This window comes from Uranotaenia lowii, chromosome 3 (genome assembly GCF_029784155.1).
Source record: "Uranotaenia lowii strain MFRU-FL chromosome 3, ASM2978415v1, whole genome shotgun sequence".
NCBI lineage: Eukaryota > Metazoa > Arthropoda > Insecta > Diptera > Culicidae > Uranotaenia > Uranotaenia lowii.
The window spans coordinates 237,668,250-237,681,351 of NC_073693.1; the positions used below are offsets into that span (position 1 = coordinate 237,668,250).

General features: G+C 35.2%; 1 protein-coding gene and 1 long non-coding RNA gene across 3 annotated transcripts; both read left to right on the forward strand.

Annotated features, from left to right (window-relative positions):
* The first annotated feature begins 241 nt into the window (after positions 1-241).
* LOC129756637 (uncharacterized) lies at positions 242-4,481 on the forward strand. The gene is made up of 3 exons (XM_055753559.1): positions 242-653; positions 720-1,226; positions 1,888-4,481. The coding sequence occupies exons 1-3, from the start codon at positions 257-259 to the stop codon at positions 1,989-1,991; spliced, it is 1,008 nt and encodes a 335-aa protein (XP_055609534.1). The 5' UTR covers positions 242-256; the 3' UTR covers positions 1,992-4,481.
* A 7,479-nt stretch (positions 4,482-11,960) lies between these two features.
* LOC129750982 (uncharacterized) lies at positions 11,961-12,839 on the forward strand. 2 transcript variants are annotated; one of them, XR_008738547.1, is made up of 3 exons: positions 11,961-12,314; positions 12,364-12,663; positions 12,725-12,839. It is a non-coding gene; the product is annotated as an uncharacterized LOC129750982 (long non-coding RNA). The 2 variants fall into 2 exon arrangements; XR_008738546.1 differs by having other exon boundaries at positions 12,384-12,663.
* The last annotated feature ends 263 nt before the right edge of the window (positions 12,840-13,102 follow it).

Consider the following 13,102-nt stretch of genomic DNA (forward strand, 5'->3'; position numbering starts at 1 on the left):
CGCTTAAATTTACCGAATGGAAAAGAGTGTTTTTTTTTCAAGTCAAGTGAAGTTATCAGCAGTGCCAAGCTAACCATTCCATCGGTTTATCCGACTTTAGGATATCCAATCTCAAAATATGTAATCAGGAGATCGAACCGATTTAATCTAATCGGTCTTTTTTAACCTGGAGGAACGATCCAAAACCCTTTTATGATGATTGTTGAAAAATAAATCCAAGTTTCGTCGTGTCTTGATTTGCTCAATGTTGTAGAAAATGACCAAAAACTCGAAGCCAACGAACGTGTATTTTTATATATTATTTTGTTGGCAATATCCTACAGGGCTTTCATTAATCGCTACGAATGTATTTGTATTTCATTTCATTATTTGTCCCTTTTCCGTATATCTCCAGCTACCCGACGTGCAGCAGCCGCGGGAAATTTTCCTCAAATCGGAAAAGGGCGAAATCGACGTGTTCCTGTGCCCGGAATCATCGGAATCGTCGCCCAACAACAATCTGCTCGCCGGAACCAGCAGCAGCAACGGAAGTCTGATCGGTACCGCTATCGGGAACGGTAACAGCAGGCCTGGACCGGATCCCTTGTTAGAAAATATAGATCCCCTGTTATCGCCATTGAGCGAAAAGTTGTTTAGTCCCAAGAATCGGCTGCGTAAGTTTTGCTACTGTTGTATGTTTGAAGTCATTGGAACTAACCGTAGATCATTCTATTTTTTAGGTGGAGTTTGGGGAAAACCATTCAGTTCAGCGCAACGCAACCTGTGCAAAGCCTTGTTTGGCAGTGCCCCTGTAGAAGTTAAAATGGAACCAATGACTGAGGTGCTGGACTCGCATCTGGTCCAAAGTGCCAATAAGCCTGTATCCCCGCTCACTGCTTTGCATAAAGAACTGGAACTGCTCAGCGAACGTGGTTCACCACCTGGCAGCAACAGTAGCAACGACATCAGTAATCGGAGTAACGACGGTGTGTTGTCTGCGGCGATAAAGAAGGAAAAGATCGAGGACATTGGTCTCGGCATAAAGTCAGTGCCTGAACTAACAATGAACAAGTATGCTTCGTTGAATGATTCGAAACTGAGTCCCGAAGCGCTGATAACTCAGGCCGAACAAATGAACGTAATGCTGAAGGGATCAAGTGCCAAATCGACGCCGGTGAACATGCAGCCAAATGACATGATGGCCGTTTATGGCAACTGCAGCCCGTTCAGTTTGCAGTACTCAGGAGGTAGGTTGAAACGTCGATTCTTGTGGGTTAATGAACGGTTAGTTAAACATGTGATGGGGACAGTGATTTTTATGCAAAAGGGATGTGGAATACAAAGACTACAAATGAGCCGATCAAGAGCTCTGGCTGTGACTTGTGTTCTTATTTTATCTATCACATCACAGTCTGAGTTCTTGCTTGGACTTTTGTAACTACTACTTTAAATGGTCGATGTTGTTACCAAGAGGTGCAGAAAACTAGTTATGGCCACTACTAAAGCTGAACTCTCGTGGATCTGCAGTGAATTTGCAAACGTGTAGCACCATGAGATTCAGCTCTAGTGCTGGCTGCTTTATTCGAGAGGATTATAACGGGAAATACATACAAAAGTGAAGATAGCTAAATACCGACGATGAAGATTATAACATTAGAAAAAGTTTAAGGATAGTCTTGGTATTACCTATTTGATTTTACAATGTTTCAAAAAGTTATTTTTGTTTGAAAATTTAATTCGTTAGACCACGTGTAAATTATAAGAAGAAAGACCTCAGACAAAGTGAAAAAAAGTGGAATATCATTTACTTCCAGTAAACTAGGTAGTGTAAAATTAGTAGAAATAAAAATTAAAATATCTTTATTTCTGTATTCAAATACGATTGTAATTTCTGTTCAACCGTTTCAGTGACCGGGATGGATGCATTCATGCCGCTTGAGCCGCTGGACAGCGGCTACAACTTTTCGCTGGACCCCACGGAGGGCGTGTTCGATCTGTTTGATCTGTTTTAATTTTTAGTTCAAATTTACAACCCGTGCGCGCGCGGCTATGCAGAATATACGCATATTGGTATATCCTACGTTACACATACAATTGTTTGTATCTCTCACCGCGTCGTCTTAAAGCCGCAAACGGTCGCTGGAAATAATGTTTTTCCTGAAGGATTTCCTGGTTCATCCAAAGTCAAAGTGAAAATAATGTTGAAACGGAAGTATTTCAGTTTCAGACACCGATTGATTATTCCATTTAGGAAATCATTTGTTAAAAGGAATTTATTACAAAAGTTTACATTTTTTTCAATGAAAATTTCAAAAATTATTTCATATTCAAATTTCCAAAATTTAGAACCTAATTTATATCCAAAGAATGTAGTTTGAAATTTGATCCAGATACGTACTAAAACTTCTTAACTCGAGTCAAAACATTTTATGTTCAGGCTTGAATGAAGATTTCTGATGTAGTAGAAGTAATTTTTGCGCTTCATTTTATTAATCTGATCAATCATGTAAAAACGTTGAAAAATTAAAAAAAAAATGAATATTTTTCTACTTTATTATTTATTCTATTTCTAAGAAATTTGTATTCTGCAAAGAATCAGCATAATATAACTAAAATCATTTGTAGATGCAATAAAAAAAATGTTTTTGATAACAATGACCTTGTTGAAAACACCTTCCAAATATTTGAATTGTTCCTGCATTCTTGAAATATTCTTTCTGAAGAAAAGCACTTTTCAAACAAAATATGTAGTTAAATTCGACCTTTATAGCTAACTACATTTTAAAAAGCACATAATCGTGCAAAAACCTTCTTACTGAACTGATCCAACATTGTTTTTAAAATGATTTTTTGATGTTCATACGGAATATCTTTCCATCGACCCAGCAGAGGCTCACATGCTTGGTGAGAGATCGTAGTATAAGAAAGCATTGCAACATCAATTCGGAAAGAGTAGGTATTTGTTCGCTGCATAATTTCAGGCTTACAATAAGATTTTTTTAACATCTTACTATTGATTGGTGAATAGTTATATTTTTTGTACATATTATTATATAAATTATTGAAAAAAGTAGATTTAAACAAATCAATTCGTGAAAGTATGAAGAAAGTTTCTTTTTTTGCACTATGGGACGTCCGATTTTATAATTGAGGAAATTTTAAGGTGACCTGACTGCAAACCACTCCCCGTTGCTTAAAAATACAAAACAGGAATCCCTTGCTTCCGATCACGAAAGCTTTAGGGGTTCGTCTAGAAGCGCTTATGAATCAAAAGAAAAACTCAAATCAACTGCAACGGGGCTTTTGCAAGCCATAGCGAGCAAATCCGCTCACAAATAATAACAAAACGAAACAAAAAGATTCCAATGCAACTTTGTTCCATATCGCTAGACGAGTGTTGCGGATTGCATTAAGAAAAACTTCAATGTCATATAATAAAAACGGCTAATTATGAAACATAAGAGTAAAAACAATTCTAGTAATGCGAGTACTAAAAACAAACAATGCACACAAAACATATTTTTATGGAACGGCGACAAGGATCTTAATTTACACATCTATATATTTTAATAGAAACGTCTAAAATCAATTGAACCTAACAGAAAAAAAATTAACAAAAACTCAACAAAACAAAACATCCAGTAACAAGGAGCCGAAAGCAAAAAGTTGCAAGTGAACAAAAAATTGAATGTGCAAAGACACTTTTTTTTTTAAAGTAAGCAAATTTTATCGACTTATTTATGTTAAATCTTTGTGTCCGTCACATGATAATTACTGTAATACGCTTGTTAGGTTCATCCCGTTGCCAATTGACTAATGATTACGAAAGGAGAAGAGGAAGAATAATACATATATTGATATGCTTATCGATTATATTATCCAATGGTTATTTTGAGAAACAATAAAAGATGCCAATCTGTGTGGTTTGGTGGCATTATGCAACGCAAAACACAACATTTTCTTTCAAACACAATCAATCTGTCAAATCTCATTCCTATTGAATTTCGTTATAGAGTTATCCAGATAGTGTCAACGTTCATACAAATTCGTCGAACTTTCAGCCGAAATAATTATAATAAGGTCTTGATTATCTGTGTTTTTATTTTCCATAAAATATATTGTTTTATTCGAATTGTTTTAATAAGACAAAACCGGACTGATCAGTTAGAAAAGGATGTGTTATGTAAATATCTACTTGTGAAACATGCTGTAAAATACAGATTGTTAATGGAGAAAGGGTTGAAGCCTAGTCCAGAACAAACAAAGGCAAGCATATACTGCAAATTGAAAGATCGGAACAACCATCTAACAAGTTAACGTACTTTTCCACATTGTAGCAACAAACCACTCACCACAACAACAATACATAGGCTCGGTCTTGCAAAGACAGACGTTACAGGGCGTTTCTTCATCTGTGTTGTATATCACTCGTGAAAATTGCAAGCGCACGACAAAAACGAAGGGAAAGACGTCAAATAAAATATTGACAACATTGAACAAAATATTTTCTTATAAGTTCATCACTTAGGGTGTCTCGATAACCTTATGGGATCTGCATTTGGCATCAAACGTAAAAAAAATCGTATCCAGTTTCAAAATTCATTAAATAAGGTTTTTAAAAGACTGGAAATTTTGAACTTCATGGTTAAAAGACACTCTGTGCGATGAATGGTAAAGTTTGTTTTTATTTGATCATGAAAGAAATGCCTTAAATCGAAGCCTCACCAACCTTGAAAAAGATCGATCACTTTTTATTTGCCGTGTTTGTAGGACAATGGAAACATTTTTTTTTAATGTTAAAGGGGGAAAAAATAGCTTCGAACCAAATACATATGCGGATTATTTTTTTTAATTTTTGGTTTTTTCTACCTCGATATGAAGATTTTAGTGACCTGAATTTATGTAGGCAAAAACACTAGGTGGTATGAAAAACCCCTAGCAATTGCTTTTGCTAAACTAAATCGAGCATTCGAGCAGTCGCAGAAAGCAATTGCTTCGGTTGATATGAATAAAGTTTTTTCTGACAGCTGTTTTCTCAGTCAGGAGCTTTTACTTTTAGAACAAGCTAGTTCGGTATGAATAAAGCCCAAATCTGAAGCAATCGCTCGAGAAATCTCCTAGCAATTACTTTATTTTCTAAGCATGCTTGGTAGCAGACTTTTCCAATAAACAAATTCTTCAACAACGTCATGAATTTATAAAATTAGCAATATTACACTTCAATACAATTTAAAAAGGCATTTTCAACATAGATAAAGAACAGTCGAAGTGATAACCCAACTTTTTTCATATTCCTGTTGTTGTATGAAATGATTCGTCTAAGATGAAACAAAACAAATCAATTAGTAAATATTACAAATTAAAAAAAATCCGGCTACAGTGGAAGAAGTCCCAATCGGCTTGAAGTTGGAAGAAAGTTGTAATAATTTTAAACATAATTCAGATCTCCCAAATTTATATGATTTTTGTATAATTCAAAGATTTAAAAAAAACATCTAAGTTAAGATGCGCGCCTATTGCCTATTTTTTTTTATATATCGGATTATCCAGATCCGAAAACGTGTGGGAGAGCTTATGATAAATGTTAAAAAGCTAGGCCAATTTTTGTTTGACAATATTCAATTTTCTTTAAACATCAACATGCGAGCATGTATTGACTTAAATTTTTCCGATCGTTCTTACACCCACCACCCGCACCGTCGATTAAATGGCTATTTTAAGCGTACTTTTCAATGTTTTGATCGTCTTCTTTCATTTTACTTAAGAAAATTTCAGATTCTGCTGGTTGGATAGCTCTTTTTTCGAAGCAAAAGCTATGTTCTAAGACTTTAGTACACATCTGCTAAGCAAACGTTTATTCATACCAAACTAAGCAAATGCTTTGGGCTTTTGCTTTGCTTGATTTCGAGCAAAGTAAAAGCTACCGAAGCAATTGCTAAACCTTATTCATACCACTAACTCTTTGATACGAGATTATACACGGAAAATAAAAAAAAGGTATAAATTACCGAGAAGCAGAGGTAATTTTTTTTTCCACCCATCTTTCTTGGTAAGTTTTTTTTTTTTCATTCAGCTAGCAAAGGTGATTTTTTTTCCATTCATCTAACAAAAAAGTGGCTTTATCCTTTTTTTGGTTCACCTAGCAACAGGTAAAATTTACCTCAATGAAAAACAGAGCATTCACCTTTTTATCTCGTTAAATTTTACTTTTTTATTATTTTCCGTGAATGAACTCATGTGCGTTCTATACAGACCAAACTTCAATTCCTTATTAATAAATACTTTTAAGTTTCAAAATCATTCGTTTTATTCAGCTCTCATTAAGTACTCAAGAAATCGTTGAATTTCGCTAAGAAAAAAAAACGGATTTTTTTCCATTACTTACTTAATGATTACGCGCCGATCCTCCGGTGCATAGGGCTGTGGTAAAAGACCTCCACTGTTGACGATCCGGAGCCAGCGTCTTCACCTGGTCCCAGTCAAGATTCTCGTCGACAGTTCGGATTTCAGCGGCTAGGCTTCGCCGCCACGAGTTTTTGGGTCTGCCTCTTCTGGAGTGCCCAATCGTTCTCCATTTACGTTCCCGAATCTCGATTTCTAGCGCCCTTTGATGACACCGGCGATGTAGTTCCTCATTCGAGATCCAGTTGCCGCCTGGATGATATTCCGCAGGCAGCGGTTTTGCAGTTTTTGCGTCGTTACCGCATATGTGCACCAAGTTTCGCACCCGTACAGCAATACGGATTTGACGTTTGAGTTGAAGATTCGGATTTTCGGAGACTCGCAAATGCAAAACGGGCTTTTCTGATCCGGGTTTCGATGTCTTTCCTGGTACCACCATCAGGCGTTATCTGGCTACCAAGATACTGGAAGCACCCCACTTTCTCAACTTGTTGCCCAGCTACCATGAAACTGGAGGGATTTGCTGTGTTGATCTCCATCGACTTGGTCTTCCCGACATTGACTTTGAGACCTGCTGCCTTGGAACTTTCGGTGAGGTCGTCGAGTTTGTTCTGCATATCCGGTTGTGTTTGGGCGAGCAAAACAATATCGTCAGCCAGGTCAAGGTCGTTCAGTTGCTCCATTGTTGAAGGATTGCACGGCAATCCTCGGTTCGGTGCACAGTCGATCGATCCAGTCAGAATCTCATCCATTACGATGAGGAAAAGTAGTGGTGATAAGATACATCCTTGTCTCACTCCAGCAGTTACCGGGATTGGTTCGGACAAGACACCATCGTGCAAGACCTTGCACGAAAATGCCTCGTATTGTGCTTCGATGAGATGGACTAGTTTCTCTGGGACCCCTCGTCGCCTTAGAGCCGCCCAGATGTTTTCATGGTTAAGTCGGTCGAACGCTTTTTTCGAAATCAATGAAAACCAGCAGAAGAGAGTCCTGGTATTCGTTGATTTGTTCCAGTATGATTCGTAGCGTTGTGATGTGGTCCACACATGATCGTCCGGATCGGAATCCAGCTTGTTGCCGTCGGAGTGTAGCGTCGATTTTCTCCTGGATCCTGTTCAGGATCACTTTGCAGAGTACTTTGAGAGTTGTACAGATCAAGGTTATGCCTCGCCAGTTACCGCACTCTGACAGGTCTCCTTTCTTCGGGACCTTTACGAGGATACCCTGCATCCAATCGGCCGGGAATGTATAATAATTAGTATTTTAGTATAATTTTTAGTATTTTTAGTATGAACATTTTCAGTATTTTGAGTATGAAAATATAATAATTTATATAATACAAATTCAACGAATGGTTTAGTGATCATTTGTTCCACAAAAAATTGTTTCTCGGTAGCATTGGTAAAAAAAAATTGTGATTTTATGTTGTTTTTATAATGAGAATAACAGAAGGATAGAATGTGAAATTATAAAATTTTGAAATCGAGTTGGTTTAAATCCCATAATCAATCTCATAGATTTAATAATATTTAGTGGTATGAATAAGGTTTAGTAATTGCTTCGGTAGCTTTTACTTTGCTCGAAATCAAGCAAAGCAAAAGCCCAAAGCATTTGCTTAGTTTGGTATGAATAAACATTTGCTTAGCAGATGTGTACTAAAGTCTTAGAACATAGCTTTTGCTTCAAAAAAAAAGAGCTATCCAACCAGCAGAATCTGAAATTTTCTAAAGTAAAATGAAAGAAGACAATAAAAAAAATGAAAAGCACGACTAAAATAGCCATGAAATCGACGGTGCGGGTGGTGGGTGTAAGAACGATCGGAAAAATTTAAGTCAATACATGCTCGTATGTTGATGTTTAAAGAAAATTGAATATTGTCAAACAAAAAATGGCCTAGCTTTTTAACATTTATCATAAGCTCTCCCACACGTTCTCGGATCGGGATAATCCGATATATAAAAAAAAATAGGCAATAGGCGTGCATCTTAACTTAAGATGTTTTTTTAAATCATTGAATTATAAAAAATCATATAAATTTGGGAGATCTGAATTATGTTTTAAATTATTACAACTTTCTTCCAACTTCAAGCCGATTGGGACTTCTTCCACTGTAGCCGGATTTTTTTAATTTGAAATATTTACTAATTGATTTGTTTTGTTTCATCTTAGACGAATCATTTCATACAACAACAGGAATATGAAAAAAGTTGGGTCATCACTTCGACTGTTCTTTATCTATGTTGAAAATGCCTTTTTAAATTGTATTGCAGTGTAATATTGCTAATTTTATAAATTCATGACGTTGTTGAAGAATTTGTTTATTGGAAAAGTCTGCTACCAAGCATGCTTAGAAAATAAAGTAATTGCTAGGAGATTTCTCGAGCGATTGCTTCAGATTTGGGCTTTATTCATACCAAACTAGCTTGTTCTAAAAGTAAAATCTCCTGACTGAGAAAACAGCTGTCAGAAAAAACTTTATTCATATCAACCGAAGCAATTGCTTTCTGCGACTGCTCGAATGCTCGATTTAGTTTAGCAAAAGCAATTGCTAGGGTTTTTTCATACCACCTATTATGTAGGTACGAAGTTGTTATATAATCTCTAGAACCAAAACACAAACTACGTTCATAGAAAATTGGATTTTTCTGTGGTGTCCAATTTACTTAAATTCTCATAAACTGTCCGGATGATTTCGATGCAATTACTTTGGTCACTCGTTCTGCTTTTGATAATTTGTTCCTCGTTATATATGTACTTCTGATTTTATTTTCATTTGTGTTTAATCTGAAGAGCTATTTTTTATGCATTGCAAGTTTTTTATTTTAACTTAATTTTCATAAATTCTTTTTTCAAATTGAAATTTCTTTCAAATTTTTAAAGCCTTCATAAAACGTTTTTGTAATTTTTGCCATATCGTAGATCATAGTTTCTTCTCAACGGACTACAGTGAGCGAAATAAGAATAGCACCATTATGTGTTTTGCTTGTTGAAATATGAATGTTTGAAAATCACCAAAATTTTCTTCTATAAATTGTTTGGAATTGTTTAACGAATAAATCAAGCATAAGTTTACTTTTTTTGGACGTTGCAATTGGCATTGAGGACCAAAACTATGAAAAAAGGGTACGAAATAAGAATAGCACCACTTGTGTTTATCAACAAAAACAAGATTATTTCTAAAAATTTACTGTGTAAAAGTGAATAATAATGCTTCTACGAATTATTTGAGTAGTTTACTGCATTTTAAGGAGTTTTCTTAAATTCCAAAGATTTTCAAAGGTTTTAAAATGGGGTTTTAAGAGATGCTCTTCTAGAACTAAGGAATTTGATATTTGAGCTGTAATTCTTTACCAAACTACTTACTTTCTTCATTAAAATGACGTGAAATGATGAATCAAACATTTTCGGTTTATTTTAAATTAGAAAAATACAGGTTGGAATTCATAAACTTAGATTTTTTCAATGAACATCACTTTTTCCAGTTTCAAGTCATAGATGGCAGCACTATCTTGCCGTTAAAACCAAATAAATAGTGGTATGAATAAGGTTTAGCAATTGCTTCGGTAGCTTTTACTTAGCTCGAAATCAATCAAAGCAAAAGTCAAAAGGATTTGCTTAGTTTGGTATGAATAAACATTTGCTTAGCGGATGTGTACTAAAGTCTTAGAACATAGCTTTTGCTTCGAAAAATAGAGCTATCCAACCAGCAGAATCTTAAGTTTTCTAAAGTAAAATGAAAGAAGACGATCGGAAAATTGAAAAGTACGGCTAAAGTAGCCTTGAAGTCGACGAAGCGTGTGGTACTGGTGGGTGTAAGAACGACCGGAATTCTTTTGTTAATGCGTGCTCGTATGTTGATGTTTAAAGAAAAATGAATACATATTCGAATATTGTCAAACAAAAAATGGCCTAACTTTAATATTTATCATAAGCTCTCCCACATGTATTCGGATCGGGATAATCCGATGTATAAAAAAAAATAGGCAATAGGCGCGCATTTTAATTTAGATTTTTTTTTTAAATCTTAGGATTATAAAAAATTATATAAAAATGAGATCTGTATAATGTTTTAAATTATTACAATTTATTTCTTACTTTGAGCCAATTGGGACTTCTTCTACTATAGCCGGATTTTTTTAAATTTAAAATATTTACTAATTGATTTGTTTATAGTCATCTTAGACGAATTTAAACAAGATTTTATGATTTTATACAACGACAGGAATATGAAAAAAGTTGGGTTATCACTTCGACTTTTCTTTATCCATGTTGAAAATACCTTTTTGAATTGTTTTAAAGTGAAATATTGCTAATTTGATAAGTTCATGACGTTATTAAAGAATTTTTTATTGGAAAAGTCTGCTACCGAGCATGCTTAGAAAATAAAGCAATTGCTATGAGATTTGTCGAGCAATTGCTTCAGGTTTGAACTTTTTCATATCAAACTAGCTTGTTCTAAAAGTAAAAGCTCCTGACTGAGAAAACAGCTGTCAAAAAAAACTTTATTCATAACAACCGAAGCAATTGCTTTAAGCGACTGCTCGACTGCTCGATTCAGTTTAGCAAAAGCAATTACTAAGTTTTTTTCATACCACCCAAAGTCTCAATATTGATTTTTCAGGTTTATTTAGGCCCATATTCATTATTTCGAGGAAGTTTTCCAACACCAGCACAAAAATATAACACCGCCAAAATTCCTGCTCATCTCAACTTCCGATTCAATTTCAAATCATACCAAAAATACAGCTATAGTTATCTGGTTCATCAAGCCTCATCGGAAAGTACAAAATTATTCTGATTATCGATCCAAGAAATTTACTTTTATGGGTCCTTGATGAAATTCTTGTTTTTTGATATTGTGTTCTCTGAATTTCCAAGGTGGTTACACGGTACCAAGTACTTATTTCTTGACCAAAATCATCCAGCACACCTGAATTAATCCCAGATATTCGAAAATGGGCATTAATTCGGTTTAATTGCAAGATAGTGCTGCCATCTATGACTTGAAACTAGAGAAATAGTGTTTGACTATTTAAAAACATAAGTATTTTTGAATTTGAAGCCTGTTTTTTTATTCAAATTCAGCATCAAATCTATGTTTCGTCTATTTGCATCATATTTATGAATGATAATGAAGAAATAAAGCAGTTGATAAAGTATTATAGCTCAAGTATCAAATTATTAAACGCTACACGGAAAAATATTGCATGGGTTTTTCAAATACAGGATCATGATAATTTTACTATGTCCACGATCTAGTATTTTCGACCACGATTTAGTATTTTCTACCAGAAATCTGGGCTAAAGTACTACGACATAGTATTTTTACTATGCGAACTTTGACAGCTCATAGTAATTTTCTCGTGTTCAAATTACCATGCGCATGATATTTAGATATTGCACGATTCGTGTTTTTGAATTTAGCATGCGCATGGTAACGTTTACACACCGTCATTTGTGTGGTCGAAAATACTATTCGCGTCATAATTTAACCATTGCTTCTCTTAAAATAAGCATCAGCATACTTATTTCGACATTTTACGCTCGAATGCATAGTAATAATACTATGCTCTACGTTTGAGTGTATTTTGTTTTGTTTTCTGATCAGCCGGTCGCGACTTCGGAACACGGAAAAAATGTAGCTCGGGTATATCGCTGAGGTGGCCGTTTGGAAATCGTCCAGTGCAGGTGAAATTTTGAGTGTTTCGGTGAACAATCGATTTGTGGCTTTTACTAGTGGGCAATGCCCATGTCTTATTTACCAAGAGGTTGGACCTGGTCATCGAGTTCCACTGGGGGATGACGCACCGAGCGATTCTCGGTGGTACCATTGAATCCGTTCATTTTTCTTCTGGTCATCATGATGACGATTCGGACAAACTTCTGGTGGATGAACAATTTTTCGCGATCAAACATACAGGGGAACATCAGTAAGTTTTGTTTTTTTTTTTCAATTTTTATACTAAATTTTTTCAATAGTTGCAATTCTTACTCTACAGACCATCGACATCCAGCTGTTCTGCCAAAATAAGGACATCGCCTGTTTGGCCAAGATCAACAATCGGGACGCTTGGCTGAAGCAACATTCGTTGGACTTCAACGAAAAGTACGGTCATATTCTCCCCCCAGGAGCTTATCAAGATTATTTCCTGGAGGAAAACAGAATTACACACAGAATTTTTTGTCAAAGTGTTGCTGTTAACTATTCAGAAAAAGGCTAGCTCTGAACAGTTGTCGACTGCAGCCGGGCAGGTTATTCCCAACTTTTTGAAAAAAGAGGTATGTTTGTCCCTTCATTTACAGTTTATATTTTAAATTAACTTTTCTCGGTACTTTTCAGTTCCAACTTTGAAAACATGAAGAAAATTGGTTACGCCCTCGTCATGCCAAAGGTGCAGCAACTGGAGGACAATATGAAGGAGAAAATTGAATGTCAACACAGCAGATCCGGGGGAAAACTACGACGTACGTTTCGTGAAGTGAATTAAAAATAAAAGTGAACAGTGTAATTAAATTGTAGTGTAATTTATAACCAGTGATAAAATAAAGAGTCAAATTGAAAAACAGCATTTTCAATAGAAAGGGTTCGAAATATCACAATAATTGGTAAAATCTATTATGCTACGGGATATTTATATCATGCAGCATGGTAATTTTACTATTTAATCCTGCTATCTAAACTTGTTTTTATCATAACGTATACTAATTTTATAATTGA